The sequence below is a fragment of the Hipposideros armiger genome, unplaced genomic scaffold (genome assembly GCF_001890085.2).
Source record: "Hipposideros armiger isolate ML-2016 unplaced genomic scaffold, ASM189008v1 scaffold_406, whole genome shotgun sequence".
Taxonomy (NCBI): domain Eukaryota; kingdom Metazoa; phylum Chordata; class Mammalia; order Chiroptera; family Hipposideridae; genus Hipposideros; species Hipposideros armiger.
Window position 1 is genome coordinate 1,033,112 of NW_017731756.1, and position 25,017 is coordinate 1,058,128.

The 25,017-nt window shown below is 45.6% G+C and overlaps 1 protein-coding gene across 3 annotated transcripts in view; it reads right to left on the minus strand.

The window, feature by feature from the left end:
• Positions 1 to 25,017, minus strand: part of SH3RF3 (SH3 domain containing ring finger 3) — a 382,241-nt gene that overhangs the window by 350,369 nt on the left and 6,855 nt on the right. Inside the window, exon 1 of one of the 3 annotated variants that reach the window (XM_019663840.1) lies at positions 8,734 to 8,863. The exons of the other annotated variants lie outside the window; for them this stretch is intronic. Within the exon in view, the coding sequence (XP_019519385.1) occupies positions 8,734 to 8,832 (99 nt within the window). The 5' untranslated portion in view covers positions 8,833 to 8,863. Of the gene's footprint in view, positions 1 to 8,733; positions 8,864 to 25,017 lie in introns of those variants that run through there. 3 annotated transcript variants of the gene reach the window in all.

The window sequence follows — 25,017 nt, forward strand, 5'->3', positions numbered from 1 at the left end:
TTTTTTTTCTATATTTCCTGTTCCCTAAATTCTTTCTGCTCAGGGCTTGTCTCCTTCACTTCCCCCACTGGAATTCCCTCAAACTAATTACTCTGAATAATTTTTTTCCTGAATAATCTCTTCTTACTGACTCTGCTAAGGCTCAGCAAGGGTGACAATTACGTCTCAGTAGAGAAAGATGTAACAATATAAATGAACTCAATATAATAGGAAAAGGGTGAATTTTCCTTTAACTTTAGAACTTAATGTTAAATTAAAGGGCAAAGACAACCGTATAAAGGCATTCATACCACTTCTTTGTGCCTGGTCTTCACTCTGAGTGGCCCTTGGCCTTGCCTATGCAGCTTTTAAGAGTATTTATCTACAGAATAAGCAGGGAACTGGGGAGAAAGGGAAAATGAGTAACCCAATAGTGGAAAAAGAATAGGAAAGGGAGATAAGAGCTACAGTCAGGTACCTAAAACATAAAATTAGTCACTGTCCATTTCTCAAGCAATACGGCACAGGTGCCCACCCAAGGGGACACATGAAAACACTGAATGTCTATGCAGTCACAGATATACTGACATTTACTAAAATAAACGTGTTTGTCTCACTCATGCCAAGTGAGAATTCATGTGTACCTAAAACAGAAAGAATCTGAGGGGGAAGTCTAGAAAGTGAAAACACTCATACCCTGCAGCGTCACTGGGGTGAGAGAGACCTGCCAGACAGGCTCTAAGTGTGACTGAGGTTTTCATCCCAGTGGCGGCACGGTCTGCAGGATGGCTTCTTTAAGGCAGGTCAGCAATGTTTTCTGTCCAAGGCCAGGGAGCAAACAGTCCATGTTTTGCAAGCCCTATGTCTCTGTCACAACTAGTCAACTCTGCCTCTGTAACAGGAAAACAGCCTTAGACAGTAAGTAAAGAGTGGAGGAGGTAGTGTTCTGGCCAAACCATGTTTTAAGGCCTTTTCTTACGCCCCTTCATTTGAGCCTCGTTTTCCTTATTGCAGTGGCAATGAGGTGCACTGAGCACCCCACCCTCATTCCTGCCAACACTTCCTATGTGAGGCAGGAAGGAGTGGGGAAATGCTTGGGGTAGCCCCAGACAGTCTACACTCATGGTCATTCTTTCTTCCCAGATGAAAATAAACCTTCTTGATCCATGTGGCAAAGATCTGGTAGTGGGATTGGCACCGTCTTCCCTCAGCTTTTATGGATGATGGTTTTATTTGGATAGGGCAAGCCGCTGATGACCTAAAGCCATGTTGTCCTTATCAAAAGAGAGGAGGGGAACTCCAGGAGAACCCAGCCCTAGGAGGGAAACATGAAGTTCTGTCCAGACCCATTGCCAACAGGAACGGAAAATGATCCCGGAGGAAACTGGCCATCCTCATGTATATTCCTGTGAAGATCTGACTCAGAGGCTTTGCAAAGGAAAACAATTACAGCCTCCCCATTCCTTGTTATTTTCATCGGCAATGGTCCAGTGTGGTATAGCGACCATCATCAGTCCACCCCTTTAAACCTGAAAGTAGCTTACAGCATCAGTTAGAAACAGGGGTTGGGGAGGAAAAGTCAGAAACCTATGTCTGGGCACAGCGAGGCGCTGGAGCCAGCTTCTATCAGCTCAAGGACTGACTGTTACACTTTCTGAGGTTTTGCAAACCAGTGGACATCACATTGGTAGCTTGAAACTGACCATGATGGGAATAACTACACCTTGAAAATTGGCAAATACTACAAATCAGTGTGGGTTTTTTTTTCCCTGCCAGAGATCTGGTTTTGAAAACTTTCCCTGCACACCACGGTCTGGGAAGGTCCTGGAAAAGGAAGCTGGGAAGGCAGAAGAATGAACAGTAGCAGGAAATTGGGAAACAGTCAGGTTTGGCCATAGAGTCCACAGGAAAAAAATAAAAGAGTTGTCTCAGACCAAGAATTCCTTGAGGATTCAACACCAGTGGGAGAACAGTGAGCCCCTCACCCACCCCCAGCCAGTTAGGGTCACTCTAGAGGCAAATGTATAAACATAAGGATCATATAGAATCGCATTGTACGGAATGAATTAAAGGCCCAGGGAGGGTGCAGGGGGATAGGAAAGACATTGAGAAGTAACACATCCAGATCACAAAATTGAAATCAGTCCTAGCCCATCTATCAAAATCTAAGTGCATTCTTTCATTCAGACTTGGTCCAACCACAAATAGTCAGTAATAGACCAGAGAGATCACGGAAAACACATTGTTTAGGAAGAAAGTGGAGCAATTACTAAGATGTTTCCTTCCTACACTCAGCTGCTGACTGTGTATCTGACAGAACTGTGATATCAGTTACCAGCTATGGAACCACAAAATTTCCAAGCTGCGGAACATCTGTTCTTTGTGAATCTAGGAAGAGCCCCGTCTGCCCTCCAATGGCCTTTACAAGTCCACTTACAACTTCTGTTCTCCCAACAGTGTAATCACCTGTGTCATTAGAGAACAAACCAAAAACAGCGCCCTACAGTCAACGCGTCACACACCAAATATAACTTTGTGTTGGCGCCGAAGCTGCCTATACGTTCAGGGTGAGCTGGGCCCTCAGCTTCTGTGGGCCCTCACGATGTACCCAGGATACCAAGCGGAAAAGCTCACCGCTACACTATACTCCACATCAGCCTATTTGGTGGAACCTGTGCATCAAGCCCCGGCTCTCCATCACTATAAATTCTTGGGCTTTTTCCCTCCACATCAAAGGAGCCTCTTAATCCAAGAAATGCTATAAATCTCTAAGACAGGTAACAACTTCAGCCATCTTAAAAGATGGCAGCCAAGAGGCTCCCACCAGCAAGTGAAAGGAAGAGGCTGCTTTTTCTAGTATAGTCTGCAGTCTGTGGGCACCAAAATTAAGAAGTACCTAGTCAAGGACCTAACCATTCCTCTCATGTTAAAGGCTAGGAGAGCCACCAGGAGGGACAGTGAGCGCGGCCCTGGCTCATGAGTGCTTGTAAGTTGTCAGTGACTTCCTGCAGTGGTTTTATTGACACCAGTTCCTCGCAGGGATTTTAACAGCTGAGCTGACATGGTCCACGTTCACAGAAGGCAGGCTGTCCCCAGGCACACATAGAAGGCGAGCTCCAGGCACATGCACTCGGCCTCTCTGAAGTCTACTTTAGAGCAGAGGCATTTGCAGGGGGAAAACAAGAGGCGTCTTTCTGCCACTCCCATCTCTGCCAGCCAGCAGAATCCTGAACCAGCACCCACACATTCCCTCCAAATCTTGAGGCTTTAGCCCAACAAGCAGGGGCAGTACTTACTGACACGCTGTATGCATTAAGCACCTTGTGACGGGCAATGTACGGGACCTAATCCTTATCCAGCCACCCATCCCACGAAGCTTCACGCTCCCACTGGGCAGAAAGGAAAGAGGCCCGGTGAGGCTGTACTTCACTCCCAGGTCACATAGCTGGCGGGTGGGAGAGATGAGCCTGCAAGTCAGCCCAGCTCTGTGCTCCTCCCGTACTCCTAAATCCTGCAACGTCCTGACATTTGGCCCAGTGGCCAAGACAGCTAAGCCTGACTCCATGCTGGCCCTATCCAAACACTGGACAGCTCAACTACACAGCCAAAATATTCATCCATAAGCCAGGAGAGCTAATACAAAGAGAAAGTGTCTCCCTGGAGCCTACTACCTTGAGCTCAGCTGTCTGGCCATGACCTAGAGCCAATTCTAACTTCGAGATCAAGCCCTGGTTTCCCACCAATGAAGAACTCAAGCCGGCTGAGGGGGCCTTCAAGTCTCTGTCCCTCAAGAACGGCTGATGGTCCCACCCTTGGAGCCCTGCCCAGCAAGGCCTCTGCTTCATTACTGGAGGGCAAGTTGCTGTGGCAATGGTCTCCACTTCATCTATACCACCTTCGCCAAATCATCCCCACAGCCACCGCCACCAGGACAGCACCCAATCCTCCCTGTCGGGAAAGTGTGGAGTGCTCCCTCCCTTGATCCCCTGCAGTTCACAACTTTGGATCAATCTGGTCACCCACATAAGCTCAGCAACAATGAAAAGCACCACGTGGGACCCACACCAGCAAGCAGCGTGGCACACCCTATGCAGGGCAGACATTCTGAACCCTAACCAAGACAAGATGTTAAACCCATGAGATAAAAGTGTGGGAACCACAGCAGGGAGCGGCATCCATTCTTTGATGTGTCCACACAGCAGGTTCGGGTCTGCAGGTCTGCACCGGAATCACAGGAGTCATGGATTGGGCCGCTTCGCCTGCTCTGCAGCCGCGTCATAAAGCTCCTAATAAAAGGGGCCCCGAATATCATGCTGCACTGGGCCCCACAAATGATGTAGTGGGTCCCAACTGCAAGTGTCCCATCCGCAGGGGGCACTGCGGGAGCAAGTCTGCAGGAAAGTCCCAGCTCAGCCAGAGCAAAATACGCAGTGAGAAGTACATCCTCTTTGGGGGCGAGTCATGATTCATTCCCAGTGGATCAGAAGGAGGCACTTGGGTCACTTTTTACTCTGCCATGCCCAGCCATCGCAGTGGCCTCTGTACACACAGACACAGCATCAGCTGGCCTAGTCTGCGGGAGCAGGAGAGTCAGCTAACCAAGCATTATCATTCTGGGCCAAGTCTAGTGTTCATCTACTCGTGACTTTAATATTTCTTTCGGCGAATCACTGTTAATTTTCTGCCCTTTTAACATTCTCATTATTTCCATCTCAGCAGAGCCAATCTGTCCAAATTTTAGGCAAAATCAGCATCGCTGCCTTTCCAGCCCTCAACAAAACTACAAATTGTTATATAAAAATAAGAAATTTAAAAATCACTAAGAAGGTGGAGAAAAACATACAATTTCTCTTTTTCTCAGTAATGGGTTCTCGATTACCTCTTAAACGCCCACATTACCATCCAGGATGGATTTAATTTCTTTTATCAGAAAGGAATGTGCTTGTTGGCCTCACTCACGGGCAGGGTTTAGGGCTAACACAGGTTTCAACTGATGTTACCTCTCTTATAATGAAGTATTAGCCTCAATGCTGTGTTTCGCTCTGCTAAGAACAGGCTTCCCAACAAAAGCTTCAGTTACTGTCTGTGGATGAGGTCTGTTTCTGCCCATCAGAACCTGCTTCCAAGAGGGTCTCAAACTCAGCTGCTTCATCACACCAATGACTTCAGGTTTGAGTGCTATCTTTATGGGGGGGGGGGGGGGGGGGGGGGGTCCTCACCCCAGAGATTAAAGCTTTAAACAGGGTTCCCAGGGCCTTTGTTGGAGGGAAGGGGAGTACAAAGTAACTCTTCAAGTTTGAAAGACAAGGTGATTTGCTGTGAGTAATGCGACATGGAGAGGCAGCTATATTAGGGACGGTGACCAGCCTAAAGAGGCACTAGGGGACACCCCAGGTACCTACACATGCCCACTCCAGCCAGAGCCTGTTACTTGTATTTCTAATGAAATTCTAACTCTTTATTAAATAATGCCATTTAAAAAGAATAATAATCCCCACAGCCTGAAATAACTGATAACATACAACATAAACAATAACAGGCAAAAGTCCGATTTCTATGTAGCGAACTTTCAAACACACTGCTCTTTTCATTAAATTAGCTTTCCTTATAAGCACTGTAATGTCACAGTAGGCATGTCAGGCCCCCAGGAAACACTTGTTCCTCACTTGAAACATAAGCCCAGGATTACTTACTCAATGCACCATATGTGTCAGCTAATAAGAGCATTGTATGAAGGATCTGACAAATGCACCAGGGAAAGTGCAGACCACCCTCACACACATTCCCCAAAACCATGAAGATATAACACGATGACAAAGGGGGAAATACCCCCCTCCCCTTACGGTACTGCCTGTCACATCAGAAAATGGACAACCTGGCAGGTGACAGTGCTGTAATCACTCACTTCTGAGCATTCTTCCTATGAAAGAATGTGAATCCAAATACTGAATTTCATTCCCTCCAAAAAGGGGCTGGGATAAAAAAAAACAAAAAAACATTAGATTCCATGTCCATCAGGACCACTGAAAAGAGATTGCTGATGAGGAAATTTGTCAGAGAAGTAATAACTTCCCATTGGAAAATTTAAATCGTCAGTTGGGGATGAAAAATATGCACATTCTGGGTTTCAGACCAATTTCTCAGTGTGTTCCTGTTATAAACCCTCCAGGCTGTTATTATAAGATCAAACCAAAAATTGCCACAGTTGTTTGCAGATTCTATCACAATGACAATTCAGAATTCAGAGCAAACTTCTTGTTGTTGCCTATAAACCCCTGAAAGTACATTATGTGGATAAAAATCTGTTAGGGTCATAAAAAGATGTTAGCATCAGAACCTTTATCACAGTATCTGAGGTGTTCTAATCCATTCAACCCCACCTGACACATTGCCACCAGCCACACTGGTGGCTACTGCAAACTTGAAATGGGGAGAACGAAATTGAGATGTACTGTGAGTGTGAAATACACACCAGGGTTCAGACTGAGCATGGAAAAAAGAATGCAAAACCTCTCATTAATAATTTTGTAGTGATTAATGTTTGCATGCTAATATTTTGGATATAGTGAGTTAAATAAAATATATTATTAAAACTAATTTGATCTGTCACTTTTTACCTTTTGTAATGTGGCCACTAGAAAATTTTAAATTATGCATGTGGCTCACATTCTATTTCCACAGGCAGTGCTGCTTTGGAGTATAAAATTCAGCATTCAAGCCATCAAAAGACTTTATTTGAACACGTTAATCCATTAGCTTTTTGCACATGTTTGTGAGACATGTAAGCGCAGCTGTCCAGGGGTAAAAAATTCTGTATTCAGTCTGTCTCCATGGCCACAACTGTGGAGCCCCACAAACATCTGGGCCTGACTTTAACATTCAATCCAGAGAGGCGACTCAGATGGCAGGGAGAGGCTACACATGTAAGAAAAGTTTCCACAAAAAGCCAGCATCAACACTTCAGAGTATCCTGGTTCACTGCACAACATTTTCCATAATGTCCATTTCACCATATGAATCGAGAACCCTTCAAACATAAGAAGAACCCAAGGATCCCACCTCCCCAAATGCAGGGCAAGTACATCTCTACATCCTGTGTCCTATTGGCTTCTGTGCAATGACACAAGGTTACCTTTGAAAGCTTCTCTCTGCATTCAGCTCCAAGAGCAGGGCCAACTGTCATCAGCAGTTCAGCAACGGAAAAGATAGAAAGAGTCTTCCTCTGCTCATCCCTTCCCCCATCAGCTCCTCTTTTTTATACAGTCTTTATATCCAGCTAGGAACCTCTCCCACTGACTTGCATCTCTATACGTGTACTTTTTCAAATATGACCAAAGATAGCAAAATAGTTTAATTTCTCCCCCAGCTTTGGCAGTCTGGTAAGGAGGAAATAATGGGAACTTCGAGGCAATCAGAACTGAATTCGAATCCCAGCTCACACCCTGGTTTCCTGCTCTGTGAGATAAGGCTCCTGGCACCAATCCCACAAAAATGCGGAGCCCAGAGCAAAAACCAGAGTCAGTCTGGGCTTCAATCTCAGCTCCACCGCCCAGCAGCTGTGTGACAAGCTCCTCGACTTTTCTGGGCCTCACTTTCCCAATCTACAAAATGGGGTAATCACAGTACCTATCTCACCGAGTTGTTATAAGGACTAAGTAAACTAATGGGTTGAATTTGTTGTTTTTACATGAAATTATTTTTTAAGGAATTATTTTTTAAGTGCATTAATGAGCAGAATAGTGCCAGGCTCATAAATAACATGGCTCCGACTGCCATCAGGTAAAAGATTCAAATCCTTAACATGGTCTGTACCATCTGCTCCCGCCTGGCCCTCCAACTTATCTCAAGCTGGTCTCATGGCCCCTCACTGGGACCCCAGTCACTTCCTGTCAGTTCCATGTTTGCTCCAAAGACCTTGGGACTTTAGGCCTCCACGCCGGCTATTCCCTCTGCTGGAACATTCTTTTCCTCCCCCTTCACCTGGCCAGATTCTACTCATCCTTCCTGGCCCAGATCTGGCAGGATTCTCACACTTTCACTCTCACAACCCTTTAAACGTCTCTGAAAGTGGAAATTGGGCTGCTAGGACATTTTCTCTACTCCACCAAACTTTCCAGGCCTCCTGTGGTTTAGATCAGTACTGCTCAATCTCGGCATTAGCATCACCTGGGGACCTCTGACAAGCCAACGCCAGGCTGTACCCAGACCCATCACATCGGGACCTCTGGGCTGGAACCATGCTTCGGTGTTTGGGCAAGTTCCCTAGGGGATTTCACATGCAGCCCAAGTCTAGAACTTCTGCATTAATACAGGAACACAGCTGCAATATTTTAAAGGATGATTTCAATCTCGCAATGGGATAAAAATATCACCTATCGACTGCAAAGAGAACTCACTGATTTTTTTTAAAAATAACTACTAAATCCAATTAGAGTATAAAAATACATGCATTACAAAACATCTCCATTGTATCGGAAATTTTTCAACTGGCATTCTATTCACAGTCTCTTGACAGCATCCCCATCATATTGACTAATGTCAATTATGTCAATGTAAGTTCTAGGAGGTCAGAGACTTTGTCTTGCTCTCTGCAATGTCACCAACACATTGAGCTGCGCCCAACACACACAGATGCCGCATGGACACCTGTGATGTGATGGGTAGCCCTCCTCCCCCCAGACTGCAGGTGACAGGAACCCAGGTCCAGGAGCACATCTGGCACAGAGACAGACAGACTGGCACAGGTCAGCTTACGAGCACTTGCTCAGTTGACCAAGTGAACTCCAAAGCTTCTCCTCTCTCTGCACCACCGGGCATACCAGTTGTCCTCTGCAGGAGACGGCCCTGCGCCATCCTTTGAAACCATTCATCTGTGCTTTATGAAATGCTGTGGTAACCTTTGAGATCAAAAGAGGTTTAGAAGTGCAAATGACTGTCAATATTAATATTAATAGCAGAGTTATTAATAACTGAAGTTGTCTGCCAGACACTTGACTCTTGATTAAACAGAGTAAAGGAGCTCAAGCCAAGCCAGAGACATCTCAGCTCGGAGCCAAAGCATCTGTTAGAACGCCAATACTGGCAGGGACAGAGGACGTTCTCAACGTCTGGCTAGAGAAGTTTTAAATGAAGTCAGCTGGGTGCCCGCTGTGTATGGCGGCCAAGGGCCATGTGCTGCTGCTCGCTCCCAGGTCACAAATGCCTGCGTTTTCTGTGCAGTGGGGCATGAGCTCCTTGGGGAGAGCTTGGCTGGGCTCGCCACGCTCTCCCCAGAGCCTAGAACGGTGCCTGGCCTGCACAAGATGCTCCAGCAAAGCTTCTGGGTGAAGGAAACAACAAACGAATAAATGAGAGAAGGGAAAGAGGAAGGAAGGACTTTAGGTCTGAAACCTAGAAAGTGCCGACAGGGGAACTCTACAGACAAAGCCAACGTTAACCTGGCCTCTGCCTACTCCATCAAGAACAAAACCCAGGACTTCTTTTTGTGGTAAAATCACCAACTAGAACTGTTCCACAAGCTATTAATTCACCTAAAATATATTTTTTTAAACACCATGGCCGCTGTCACTACAAATATCTGAGACTGAAAAGGACCCCAGCTGTCCTGCCAAACAAGCAGCCTGTCTATAACCAAGTCAATAACTTCATGATTCAAATACACCCACATTATGTCCTGCTTCTTAAGCCATGAATGTACGTTTCAGCATTAGAAATTATCCCTTTCACATTTTTAAATGCTGTGGTTTCTGCTTGACTAATGCCATCTTTAATTATACATCATCAAGTATTTTACTGAGATCTAATAGGGTCTATTACTCATCAAAATGGCCTCAGTCAGCAATCTATTCCCCAGAGCTAATTACTCAGCCCTTCTTTCATGTCTCCAAAGTGCCAGCCTGCACGTGCAGAAATTTGTACACAGTTTAAGCCACAGCATCTTACCACTGTGTCCAAAAAGACAAGCTATCTTTTAAGGAACCCACACTATTCTGGCTTCCAAGTGACTTCTGGCTTAGTGACACTCCTATTGATGGCCCTCTGACCTCAGCCTGGGCACAGTGCACAAGTCACTGTCCATCCCATCACATGTTCTTCACAGATGACAGGACCAGAAATGGATACTCTGGAAGGTAAGTAACTTGCCCAAGTCCTACAGCAAGCATGTGATACAGCCAGGATTCCACCCTCAGGACAACACATGGCAGGGGGCCAGGAGGACACACAAAAGGATCTGAGAGGACCAGACAGACCACGCAGCATGGAGGGGCCCTTTCCTCAACTTGACTCCCACCATAACCACATAACAAACCACTTAGACAACCGTTTTTATTACACAATATGTTTTGAGGGGTCAAATGACCTCAAGCAAACCTAAAGATCAGCTCTCATTCAAAAGGATGGATTGTCGATTCAATAATTGTAAATGCATGATTTGTAAAAATTATGAACGTATATGTATATGTCTATGTTACTATATATGTATACATATAAATGGACTTACATATATTGAAGTATATTAGTTATTGAGTGAAAAATGAACAGGTCAGGCTCAAATTCAGGACATTTTACCTAAACAACAGACGATTAACTTCCACATGCTGACAAGAGACACTCATTACTAAACCAAGTGTCCTAAGACCTAGGAGCAGAAAAATATAATTAGAAAGGTCACCTGATGGACAATTAACAAATAGATCATTTTTGAAAGAACTGGGACTCAACGACAAGCTATGCAACCTTGATTAGTCCCACTTGAATAATTGACGAGGTATCTTTTTTGGACAACTTATAGGGCTATGTTTAGAGCTCCATTTAGTGCTGCAGGATAATTCACTCAAGTGTTAGCTTCTTATCAGATCTGTTTACAAAGCAGCAGATGGAAAATAATAAATATACACAGATGTAGTGTGTCTTTACTGTGCAAGCAGCACATTGAACTGACTTCTCAACAACTTGCCTTCATTTGGCCCTAGTGACGCTAAAGCTAGTTGTCAATGCACAAATCCAACATTGTCCATAAAAGCGTTCCAGGTTCCCTGATATGCTCTCTGATAGAGGGCGGCACCCTCACTCCATACTTATCTCCCTCTAACACACCACTCAGTAGCAAGTTATGGTTGTAATTCCAAGAAACAAGCATTTTGGCCATTTCTTCCAGACATCTCTAGGAAGGTACCAGCCAACACCTCTCTTATGCACAAAGAAAAAATATTCTCTGACTCACTCCAGAATCACCAAGAGGGGGAAAAGGAATAGACACAGAGAGGGAAAGAGCTTGTTTGAACAGCGGTGAGGGGGTGAGAGCCTGGACTTAGGAGAGAGCCTGCGAGGCCACTGTGTTGTAAGATGAGGCTCCAGGGATCCTTCAGGAGGAGAAAGGAAGACAAAGAGTTAACTGCTGGATGCGTTTACTGACAGAACTTTGAAAATGGGATAGAAGAGTGAGAAAGGGAGGAGAGGAAAGAAAAGAGGAGGGCACAGGAGGGGAGAGGGGAGGGAGCAGGCAGGGGTGGAGCAGCCAGAGCAGAGGGCTCCCTGGACTAGGGGCCCTGTGGCAGAGGAAGACACTGATGGAAAGGGTGGTGGTGTCCAAGGACTGTGTGGGCTGGCTGTGAGGTTGCATGAAGCATCTTTAGGGCCGAGAGCCCTCAGTAAAGATTTGAGTCAATGCCTTTTGGAAGATTCTCTGGCGAGCTCCCAGCAGGACTGCAGTAAGTGAAGTAATTCTATGGCATCGGAGAACCTGAGCCATAGGAGTCTTGAGACAATGTAGAGCTGCCCAAGAGCTCCTAAGATGCTGGGAGGCGGGCACTGGGTCTTCCACTGCACTCAGACAGGCTAGAAGCCAATGTCACGTGACCCTTAAAAGGCCACAAATCAAGCTCCCGTGGAGACATGCCTGGCCGGCCTAGAGCTGAGGACAGAGCCCACACCTCTCACAACTCCTCTGGGTGATCATGGCCTCATACACTCCCCGCTTCCCAGGGCTGGGGTCTGTGGGAGCATGTGGGTGGTGGTGGTAGGAATGGGAGAGGTGGAACCCAACAAAAACGTTACTCTACCTTGAACACCATAAAATATCTGGCACCGGTAGCTGATAACAGAACTAGACAAAAGGAATATCCAAAATTTGGGGAAGGAAGAATTGCAAAGAAAAAGATACTCAGATGTAAATTCTGCAGGGTCCCCCAATCCATGCCCCCACGTCCTTCCTTGGGGCCCCAGCCTGACTTTGTTGAGGGTCATCCATTCTAACACTTGTTGTTAAGAAAGACTAAAGCTCAAGAAGAGTAATAGTCAAGACAGCCCACATTTATTAAATGCTTACTATTCAGCCAGTACTTGTCTCGGCACCTTTTAGGTATAAACTCATTCAGTCTGCAGTGCTTAGAGGTGCTGGATTGCTCTTCCCAGGTCCCATCTTGCAGATGAGAACACTGCAGCACGGGGTCACAACATGTGCCCAGTGGCTGGCCAGAGGGCACAGCACCAGGATGTGTGACAAGAGGCACGTGTACCCAGGCATTTGGGCCACGGGGCTCTGGCCTGCGCACGGCCCTCCACAGCCCTCCACGGCTCATCTGTTCCTGCTTTTTCCACCATTTACCACTGCGCTCCCGAGCACTCACGAACCAACTACCCAATACCAATACGGCCACAGGAGCCCTGCTCCTACACGGAAGGTACAGACTCATGGAAGGTGTGGTCCTGACCCTAATGAACTTCCAATCCTGCATGGGTCAAAAAAATTCAACACCCGGAAAACAATCAGGGAGTAAATTCTAGAGAGGTGCTCTAGACATAAGAATGTAGAAAAGCATGCCTTGGAGTGGTGCAAAGGGCCGTTCAGCAGTGCATGGTCAGTGCCGGGAGATAAAGAGCAGTAAGTACAGGACAGCCCCGAGAACAGCCTGGTGGGGTAAGGGTGTGTAAGGAAGTACGACACAGACTGTCATCACAGGCATCTCCACAGCATCCCAGGAACAGAGGAGGGAGGCATCTGTCCTTGAGGGATGGACATACCTTTTTTATTTTTTTCAATTACAGTTGACAGTCAATATTATTTTATATTAATTTCAGGGTACAGCATAGCGGTTAGACATTTATATAATTTAAGAAGTGATCCCCCTGACTAGTACCCATCTGGCACTATACATAGTTATTAAAATATTATTGACTATATTCTTTATGCTGTACCCTACATCCCCATAAGTATTTTGTAACAATCAATTTGAACTTCTTAATCCCTTCCCCTTTTTTCACCCACACCCCCAAGCCTCCCTCCAATCTGGCAACCATCAAAATGTTTTCTGTATCTATGAGTTTGTTTCTGTTTTGTTTGTTTATTTTGTTCTTTAGATTCCACATATAAGTGAAATCACATTGCATCTGTCTTTCTCTGTCTGACACTCCATTCAGCACAATTCCCTCCAGGTCCATCCATGCCGCTGCAGATGGCAAGAACCCATTCCTTTCCATGGCCAAGCAATATTCATATATATATATATATCACTTCTTTATCCATTCATTGATCAATGGAAATGGACACTCTGGCTGCCTCCATGCCTTGGCCATTGTAAACAATGCTGCAATGAACATATGGATGCACATGTCCCCTTGAAGTAGCGTTTGGGTTTCTTCTTTATCTCTTGTTATAGCCTTTGTTTTACAGTCTATTTTGTCTGATATAAGTATTGCTACCCCAGGTTTTTTTGTTTCTTTCATTTCCATTTTCATGAAATAACTTTTTCCATCCTTTACTTTCCATCTGTGTGTGTCTTTCAATTTGAAGTGAGTCTCTTATAGGCATCCTTTGTAAGGGCTTTGTTTTCTTATCTATTCAGCCCTCTTATGTCTTCCGATTTGAGCATTTAATCCATTTATATTGAAAATAATTGTTGATAGATATGTAGCTATTGTCATTATTATTCACAATTTATTTATCATTATTATGAATTATTATTCATTATTTTGATCTTTTTTTTCCCATCTTAAAGAAGCCATTTTAACATTCCTTGTAATACTGGTTTCGTGATGATAAACTCCTTTAGCTTTTTCTTGTTTGGGAAGCTCTTCATCTGTCCTTCGATTTTAAATGATAGCCTTGCTGGGTAAAGTACCCTTGGGTGTATGTCCTCGCTTTTCATCACATTGAATATTTTGTGCCAATCCCTTCTGGCCTGGAGATGGACATACATTTGATCAGTGGTGACGAAGGTGATGGGCCTTATGTAAGCAAAGAGCAAACGATAAGAAAGAACTCACTCTGCATGAATGAAAGAGCAGACGTGCTTTACAGGGCCGTATGGCTGTGGATCAGGTGAGAACAAGACCGTGGGACCGAGAACCTGTCCCAAAGGAAAAGTTAATGGGGGCTGTGACAACCAAACAGTGTTTTAGGACGATTACCCAGGCCATGGGTACAGGCAGCCTGGCAGGGAATGCGGCCAGGAGGGACCCAGCCCAATGTAGTAGGGGCTGGGCTTGGTGCTGTCTCAAAAGTAGAATGGAAGGAGTTAACGGTCCCTTCCAAGAGATAGTAATTATAAAACTGGTGAAGGAAAATTAATGATGACCCCAAGCCCCAAAAGATGTCAATACCAGGTCAGGCCCTTATAGCTCAGTATTCTGCTATCAGCTTACCCCAACAGCCCTGCCATGACCTCAGAGACCACTTTGGGTTTCTTAGACTGGAAACCAGAGTATGGAGCCACTGTCCTGAGATGAGCACTCGGCATTACCCACCCTCAGAGTTCACCTGTCTCACCTCTACCCCAGAGCATTCGAGCCCGAAGGACAAAGGGTTGTGGGAGGGCCAACTTTGACCATTTCCTTTACCAGTTCCCGCCTCTTGATTCTGAACCTTTGCATCACTGTTCTGTTGAGGTCATGCTTTGCCAAGTTCAGGTACTAGCCTGGTGCCTGACTGGTTCAGATAGGTGTGACGGCGACTCCGTGCCAGGTGGAACCACAAGCTGCAGATGGGCATGGGGATGGCCCAGTGTGGACACCTGAGCTCAGCAAGCATAAGGACTCAGGAGATACAGTCTCTCTTAACCCCATGTATGTTTTCAGCCCAAAACAAATCCCAAAGGCTAAGTTTCTCATACTTGCTATTTGGTTTGAAAGATCAAAAAATCAATTTTTCCCAAAGTTGGCTTCCAAGCATAAAATGCTGCCCCTGTTTCTCATATTCACCCCCTCCACCCCGTCCATCTTCTAAAGCCTCAGCACACCCAGCTCAGGCCCCGCATCTCAGACACACAGGAAACAAGAGGTTGAAAGGCATCCGTCGAGGTGCCCAAGGAAAACAAAGTCCGCTTATTCTACGACATCAGGCAGCTCCTATTCAAACGTAGTCATCTGTGTCTCATCTTCATAACACAGAGGGTGCCAAAAACATGTACACACACTTTAAGAAAGGGAAAAACTACTAAAATTGTAACGCTCAATATATACCAATAACAAAAGATGAATAGAAGTCACGTCTGACTTCTGCAATTACAAGAGGTGCTCCAAGTGGTTCCCATCAGCGTCCAGACACTTCTGATTACGGCGAACTACTGCTTGAGCAACGGTGACCCAAGGGTCCACTTGTATACATTTTTTTGGCAACCCCGGTATTTACTTACGAGTTTCTTTAAACTGACTCACTTTTATTTAAATTTGCTTCCAAATTAAACTTCATGTAACTGCCATGTTTTTTCCAATGTACCACTTGATATAGCTAGAAGGGACCATTAAAATAAACACAAACATTAGCATAAAGTATATCACCAGGTACTGCCTGGGGCATCTTGCAGTCACTGTGGTATGCTCCCACACTTGGGTTCCCTGTGACCCTACCAGGCACATCAGCACCCCACTGACACTCTTCCCTTCTTTGTCTTCTGTGCCAGGTCACACTCCACCCACCAGAATGCCACTTCCGAGTCCTTAACACCTCACGGTAACACACCCTTCACTGTGCCTGTCAACATGACAACTGTCACCTTGAAAACTGACATCCTGAAAATTCCTCAGCTTGACAGAATGTTTCCCACTTACATTTAAAGAATGAAAAGCTTCCCCAAATGATGACCACCTTTCCCCACATGTATTGACAAGCCCACAGTGCTTCCTTCACTCAACAAAAATCCCCAAATACTTCGCAGAGAAGGCCAGTTGAAAACCAACGATCAGAAAATAAACTTCAGTCTGACCCTGACCACACTCCAGAAGGAAGAGGCACGTGGTGTAACTAGGGCAAAGGCAGCTCTTCACCCAGAGGAGGAAGTGAGGCTCCTGAGAAATGGACAAGTTCATGGACAAGCCACGTCTAAGGCCTTCCTTCAGTGACGTCACTGTTGGGTTATGGGAAAGACTGCCAGCTCGTCTTCAGGGAAACCATCCAGCGCAGCAGTCCTCTCTTGCTTGTGTAAGCCAGCACACCCCTCTCGGTTCAGTGGTGCTCAGCCCCCCACAGCCATGCTTGATGAGCTGGGGAACCCTGGAGAGGAGCTGGGGTGGGCCAGGGTTGTGGGAAGTCATGGGAAGCACATTTGGTTCCAGGTTTGGGAAATCAACTTGGTTTTCTATGAAAATCAGAGGAATCATATTCTACAATAATGTCATGTGAATTTTTAAGAAGAAAATATAAGACCACAAAAAAGGGTATGGGTGGAAAGGGGGCAGCTGGCAAAGAAATGGGACTGCACAGGTTACCCAGTTTGAAGGCACCAGAGTCCACCCAGAGGGGACCAGGAACACAGTGGACCCCTCAAGGCTGGGAAATAGCACCCAACAGGCAGCAGCTTTCCCAGGAGAGGGGGCAGAACTGGCGGAGGCTGGAGCAAGGAATCAGACATGCCCTTTGGGAACTCACCTGAGGCACCCCATGAGACTCGAGGAATGCAAGAAAGACCTGGCAGGGCCCGGGAGGTGGAGTTGACAAGGCAGGAAGTTCCTCTGTGACTTCTGGTGAGAGCAGGGGAGGCCTGTGCTAACCTGCGAGTCCTAAAGAGGAAAGCGGCCGGCCAGCTACATGCAGCCACCCCTTGGGGTAGCATGACCTTGCTAGGTGCCCCCCATGGCCACGGCCAGGAACATTCCCCACTGTGGACACGAGACGTGTCTGTTCATCCAAAGATGAAAACCACTGGCAATGAGAAGGCCATGTGAGAGCAGGGCAATCAGAAAGAGTATGTCCTCGTTTAGGGGGCATTATCCCTGCATAGACCGGATGCCCTGTCTGTCCTCACTGTGAGCACATGTGGACAGCCCAGGGGTAGTCACATGGTCACATGGCAGGCACGGAAGAAGATGAGGTCCCGGCCTTGCTGAGCTGAATTAACTGGCATGGACGTGCTCCTCACGGACCCAACGGCTACTCTGAACCCTCCATCTCTCTCCAGGTTTGACCTCCCATGGATGCCTTAAAGAGTCCTGTTCCCCTGAGCCTAGGAAATGGATGTTTTGCTTTCTCTGGGGAACTGCTGACTTCGAAGATTAACTCTTCTCTCAGGGTTCACTATCACCCCCAAGTGCTGCCCCTCCTTCCTGGGACCCGCACCCTAAATTCACAACAGATTTCTGTCTGCACCTGTAGAGAACCTGTCAGGCAGCAGACTGGTGATCTTTGCTGCCCCGGGCATCAGCTCCTAGCCTGGCCCTGGGCACTCGGGAAGAAGGGCAAATACCAAAAGGGTACCGAGCACTCAGACCTCTTCTGTGAGTCATTCTCAGTGTGGTGGGGAGAACGCTGTTATTCACTGAGAAAGCTAGAGGAAGAAGAACTGAGGCAAGATGACTAACTGTTGCCTCCTGGAAGCCAGATGATCCAAGTTTTAAAGGGCCAACAAAGCAGTAATTGTCAGGAAAACACACAGCCCACAGAAGGGAACGGTGGAGAAAGAACACTGAAAACAGCTTGAGGAAATAAAAATGGAATCAGAAAATTCACGGAAGAGACAAAAGAAGAGGCTGTGCAAAGATGTGGGCCTAGGTGGGTTGGGTTGTTAAACTGACACCTTTTCACCTGGATCGTCAACTGGGAACTGGGTCACCAACCAGTGTAGACTGATCCCTTCACTATGGACAATGCAAGCTGCCCACGCCAACCCAGAAGCCACCCAACTCTGTAGGTGTCCTGGGGTAATGGCATTTGAAGTCAGAGGGCCTGGCTGTCAGGGGTATTTTTAGGGGTTGTTCAGATGGAGAGATGAACAACCCTGATGGACAGCCTGAGGTTACAGAAGAGTGTCTAAACCCGGGAGGCTGTTTGTGGCAAATAAAGCATTAAGTGGAAAACTGGTACCCTTGACTGCAGGTGCTGGCTGATTAAAGTTGATGCATTGATTAGTTTGGAGACACAGAGGGAATGCTACAATTATTATCAACCACACTTCATAGACTGCTATTAACCCCGTGTAGAATACATATGCTGAAGGGGGGGAAAAAATTCTATTTCCTATAATACAAAAATTAAAACATGCAAGAAATTGCTGAAGTTTGGGGAAAACAGAAGCACATCACTATGTAAAGGGATCGTAGACAGAATTATGGTTCACAAGAGGCAAATGCAACAGGGGGTCAGCAGCTGACGCTGGGACCGAGGGGCTCTTGCCCTCAGTGAGGACGCCGTGCCTGCACTGGGGGGGGCGGTGGGGGGAGGTGGCCCCAGCTTTCAACAGAAGGCCTTCTAGTGGCTCGTACTCTCCACCCCAGTCTTGTCATCTGAGTTAGGCAGGCACCGTTTCAACATTTTATGAGTCACGCACTATCTCTGGTCAAGGAGGCACTCCATTTCTTTACAGCAGCTCTATTTGAGATAGATAGCCTTCACAGCCCTGGGAATGCAAAAAATATACGTCAAACACCTGGGCCCTCATGCACACAGCTCCAGGTGTCACATGCCAGGAAAGGGCAAGCTGTCTTCGGAGAAGGGCTGGCTGGAAAGTTTAAGAACTATAATCCATTGCTGAATAGGCTACCAATATCTGCCAGGTGGGTTCTCCACCGTGAAGTCAGACACAGGGGTGCAAGTCCTCCTCAGAATCCAAGATCTGTCCCCTCATTTGAGATGTTGGGGTTACAACTTAACTCCAGGAAAACTGCTATCATAGAACATATGCCACAGCTTAGTTTGTCCGACGGAGATACCAGATGAATTCCCAAATCCTTAAGAACCATCCAACACAAATTCAGCCATAGAAGGCACAAGAGTGCCACCACTCAGCAAAATCAGAGGGCTGTCCTTTCTTTAGGAGCACCTACCTTTCACTTGGCCCATGCATATACAAACTCGGTCCAGTCAATCACTGCTAGTGACAAAACTAACCCACAGGCATCATGAACTTGGTAGATAAAGGCGAGTCACACTGGTCATGTTTTAGGGGATGTTCAATTAGCACAGGCTGTGTGCCCGCAACACTGGTGACACCGTGCATGCCTCATTGTGCACAAACGCATCTGGCTATAATTACATTAGCCAGGCTTGGGAAGGTGTAATTTTTAAGTTATGTCGGGTTTGGAGTATCGCTATCAAAAGTGAAGGAGTCCAAAGGTTTATTCATAAACAGTAAATACTCATTTCTTATGTAGAAATTTCTAAAACAGGGATAAAGTGGCAGTGCTTCAATTTTGTGTGTAGAAGACATGAAAGCTTAGGGGTTTAACTGCCAAAGAATGCACAGTTGCTACTGTTGCCAGGACTGCTTCAACCTTGTTTTAAAAACTGAGCTTGGTGCTCCGTTTGCTGGGAGGTAGCAAGCAATTGCTGGGTCATTTTCTAACGACCACTATCATTTTTCTCTCAAGTACTTCCTGTAGTGCCAGGTACACAGTAGGTACTCAAATATGTGTTCAGTGAAGCAGAGGATAAGAATGCGTCACTTTCCTATTTCTTGAACTACTCTGTGAGAGCATTACTGTGACCCCCTGGGGTTCCTGGGTGCCTCCCTCCATTTGAGGGCTGTGCAGCACTCACCCTACTGTTCTCAGAGCTCTCAGCTCCAAAACGTTACATTCATTCCTGGTGCCGGCGTGTTTTTAGTCTCTCACCGCATCTACTGACCTGAATCCTAAGTCATTTAAATCATATAAATTCACATGAGCATTACACATACATTCCATTATGCGGAAATGCAAATATAATATCTTCATGTTTGCAGGTAACCATCATTATCAGTTAAAAACATAAACACATATGGCAAACAATGACCAAGCCACCCCTCTTGGATGCTCTTTCAGATCTCCCAAAGGACCACGGCATCTCCAAATAGCCAGAAGCCATCAAGGGGCAAAGTCAAATTTAAAGAAGAAGGCAGCAATCTGATGAGTAAAATCCAAATGGTGCTACTACTTTATATGCTTATTTATTTCAACTTCACTCAATGGAAAAAGGGAGCCCCACATTACAGTGTGCTAGCACAATTTTTAAACCATTCACCACTGCCAACACCTTCAGTTTCACACCCTCATCTTTTAAGGTTAATTAGAATTCCAGTAGGATACACACCAAGCATACATTTCTAATTCATCTAATCTGAAGATCTTCCAAGCAAGGCAAATCTGATAAAAAGTAACCTTGGCCTCTTCAAGTGATGCAATAAAGAGCATTTCTCCTTAACTAAATCACTTCTGATGTTTTATTTCAAAAATGAACCTGGAAAAAAGGGGTGTTAACTGCAAAAAACAGAGATTAACTACAGATTTAACTGAAATACACCCTTGAAACAACTGCATAATTGAGACCCAATTTCATCATGCTTCAGCAAGCAAGTGGGCTCTCAAAAGCCGGAATGAAGGGACAATTGGGCACAATTCTGCTCGGCTCAACCACACAGAGTGGCCTGATCTAGGTGGCTGTGGACAAGCTATTGTGTCCTACAGAGTAGGGAGCTGTGCTTGGCTCTCTGGAGCGCCTCCACCCAGCTGCAGCAGAAACTGAGCACGACTATTCTCCCCAGCTGGTTACAGTTTGAACTTTTTTCACATTAATGAAGCTTGTAAGGATCAGATAACAAAGACAAAACTTGGAAGCAACTTAAAAGGTGAAACAAACAGGTTCAAGCACTTGGCTTAGATGCCCATTAATTCTCAACAATCCAGTCACAACACAGACCGACTGTGAATCTAAAGGCAAAGCATGATATCAGATTACACATACATCCACACACACATACACATGCATCTACACACACACATCCACACACACACACATCCACACACATCTACACACACACATACATACAAACATACACACACACACATACACACACATACTCATACATACACACAATCACACACACATACACATAGCCACATACACACAGACATACACACAGACACACATATATACACAATCACACACACACATACACACATACACACAGACATACACACATCCATGCACACAAACACACATACACACACATACATACACATAGCTACAGCCACACACACATACACACATACACAAATAAACATACATCCACACTCACACACATTCATACACACATAGCCATACACACATCCACACACATATGCACACATCCACAAACATCCTTAATTTAGGATACCATATAAATGAATCCACTAGCAGAAGGTGAGCCCTGTGAAGTGTGCCTCATTGGTGATATGAGATTTCGAGATTTTTGTGTTAGTAATAGGTGCTAAAACAACAGCGGGTTATATGTGCTAAGCACTGCACAGACATTACCTCAGTTATCCAATAAAGCAGCTAGGAGTCCTAACTCACTGATAAGGAGGCTCAGAAGAGCTAAACCATGTGCCCAGGGGCACATGGTGAGGAAGTGAGGAACTCAGGATTGAAACTACCTCTGCTGGGACTCCCAACCCCTGTGCCACTCTCAGCCACCCACCCAGTCCCACCCCTTGCCTTCCTTCCTCACAGGACTCCAGGAAGCCCAGGGACCTTCCGTGTCTGCAGCAACATGCACAGGGAAGGTAGTGGACCACAGCCCCAGGAAGAGAAGCCAATCACCTGTCCCAAATCCCTGGCCCAGCTGAAGCTAAAAAGATCCGCCACCAGCCTGAGAGGCAACACTGGCCCCTGAGACATGAGGGGAAGTGTATGAGAGTGGCCAAGTCACAGTTTGCTCACCAACTTGGAGAGAAAACACGAGGAAAAAAACCTCCTTTCTCTGCTTGTGAATGTTGTCATGAGGATATGACGCCTGAGGCCACTGTGTCAATCTTGAGACTCAGTGGGTGGGGCTAATGGTGAGATCCATATGGTGGCAGAGCAGAAGGATAGATGGACGAGTATACATTTCTGAGGATAGAAGGGGGCCACCTGGAGAGCCATCCCAGCCCACTCGGACTCCATATGGACTTCCCATGTCATCTGCACAGGGCTGCCTGTGACTTGCCCTTAAAGCCATAACTGATACGATGCTCTTTCTTCAGGACCACAGTGCTCTGGGATCACTGCCTGGGTTTACAAGACAGCAGCCTCAAACCAGAAGAGCATCTGCAGCCATGGAGCAGACTATATCCAAGGGATTGGTGCTGCTTAAGTTTGGGACCTAGGTCTCTACTTCACTGGGTCACTCATAGAGTAAGAAGACTCCTCTAACCAAAAAGCCAGTTAGCCAATCAGTCCAAAGTTTATCTTTCAAGTGTACCCCTATTAATTGTGTGCCCTTGAGCAAGAAAACCTCGGGGCCTCAGCTCCCACCACCACTGTGTAACTAGCTACCGGGCTGAGCTGTAGTAAGAAATGGATGAGATACACTTAAGTCACCTGACTCAACCCCTGGCACACAGTAGGCACCCAGTGAACACCTGGCACACAGCAGGCATTCAATGACTAGTAACTTTAGATGACACACTGACTGCCACAAACTGAAACACAACTCTGTTGTAAGTCTCGGGGGGGGCTTTTGAAAACAGGTCTAAAAAGGACTTTGCTGTGACTCATCTGTCATGTCTCCACAGGCCATTGTCTGCCCCTCATCATCACAGGGACCACAAGTCAACCAGTTGTCTGCTGTCCTGTGAGCTGTCCCACTTTTAGTGAAGGCTTCCAGGCACTGGGCCTTTTACTCTGAGTCTTCATTACATCCAGGACCAAACAACAAAAACAAAACACCAGACACAGCTGAGCAGAAGAGAAAGGGTAGCGGAATGGAGCCTGAGAACATCTCCTGGTTCTCTGACTTTGCCACTTAGTTTATATGTCAATCTCTAAGGGTCTCAAAGTAGGAATTATGTCACCCACTTCACAGGATTATGGGGACTTTTTTATAAGGCGATATATGTCAAAGTGCCGAGCACACAGTAGGCACTCAGTAATTATTAAAACAGAAAATCTCAAGCATAAGCTGCTCAACTATCGACAACTAAAGAACATACTGATTTGCTTCCAGATACCACAGACACTCTCTACACTGGTGTCCAGCTAGCTGCCTAGCTGGACTAGCCAACACTCCACTTCCTCCATAAGACATCTATCCCTACAGAAGGCTGCAGCCTGACGGACTGTGGTCCAGGCTATAAGTCCTACCTGGGGAGTGCCTGTGCTTACCAGGAATCCATTGTCTTAATTCTCAACCATGTTTATGCAATTAGTTGGCAAACTTGTTGCAACAATGTTGCTAACCTTTTTTAAAATCACAGTGATTATTCATTATGAATTTTGTATCAACTGGACAAACAGTTAACCAAGTTTACTACTTGGAAGTGCTGAAAAGGCTGCGTGAAAAATTAGACAACCTGAACCTTTCACCAACAATTCATGGCTCTTGTATCACGATAATGCACCAGTTCACACGGCACTGTCTGTGAGGGAGTTTTTAGCCAGTAAGCAAATAACTGTATTGGAACACCCTCCCTACTCACCTGATCTGGCCCCTAATGACTTCTTTCTTTAACCAAAGATAAAGGAAATATGGAAAGGAAGACATTTTGATGACATTTTCAGGACATCAAGGGTAATACAACGACAGCTCTGATGGCCATTCCAGAAAAAGTTCCAAAATTGCTTAGAAGGGTGGACTCAGCGCTGGCGTTGGCGCGTAGCTTCCCAAGGGGAGTACTTTGAAGGTGACCATAGTGATATTCAGCAATGAGGTACGTAGCACTTTTTCTAGGATGAATTCGCAAACTTAATTGTCCAACCTCGTATAACAGCAAATATAAACTTCAATTAAATATTATGCAAACTGAAAAAGTTTGAGAGCAAAAAAGGTCACTCCGTTGTAAACCACAGTGACTGCTTAGGAAAAACTCACCAAAGACAAGACAGTTTTAAAACTGTGAAATTTGGCGAGAACAAAAACATAAAACACTGAGGGGCAATTAAAATCTAGAAGGTGCTTCACTCAGACTTTTTTGAAATTCTCTTAGTTCTCACTCCACTTGAAAGAAACAAATGAAAAATCATAAAACTATGGTTTCGGTTTAAGCTAGAACAGCAATTTGCAAGTCAAAGAAAAGTCCTTAGCCCTGCATCCAGAAAATGGTGAAGGAATACACATATGTGTGCTTATAAAACAGAATATTTACTAGGTATCATTTGTAAGCTTTTCCAATTTATTTGACCTTTCCCATTACTGGATCCCAGTCACATTGACTGAGAGACGCAGAAGACATTTCTAAATTTAAACATATCCTGAAGTACTTCAAGATACATAATACAGACTAATCAGGCTCCAATGCCTGTTTTATACCATCAAAATTATTATCCATGCTTTCTTCGTTCTTTAATCTGTGAAAATGTCCTTCCTTCTAACCTTCACTTCATACAGTCCTGGATTGACACCAATCCAGTGCCCACAGGAACCTCCAGAGAGCAGAGAGCAGAATGGCTTCCAACCCATAATGTCAGCAGCATAAAGACAGCCCATGCCCATCCCGTTCACCTACAATGGTGCCTGGTGCAAGGCACGTACATAGTAAATTCTGTGTATGCCCAAACATAAGCAAGGGATTTTCAAAAAACAAAAAAGAAGAAAGAAAAAAATTGGAATTTTCTTATATTAGAGACCTTATTAAGAAGTAGTCTTTGGGCCGGCCGAGTGGCGCGATGGTTAA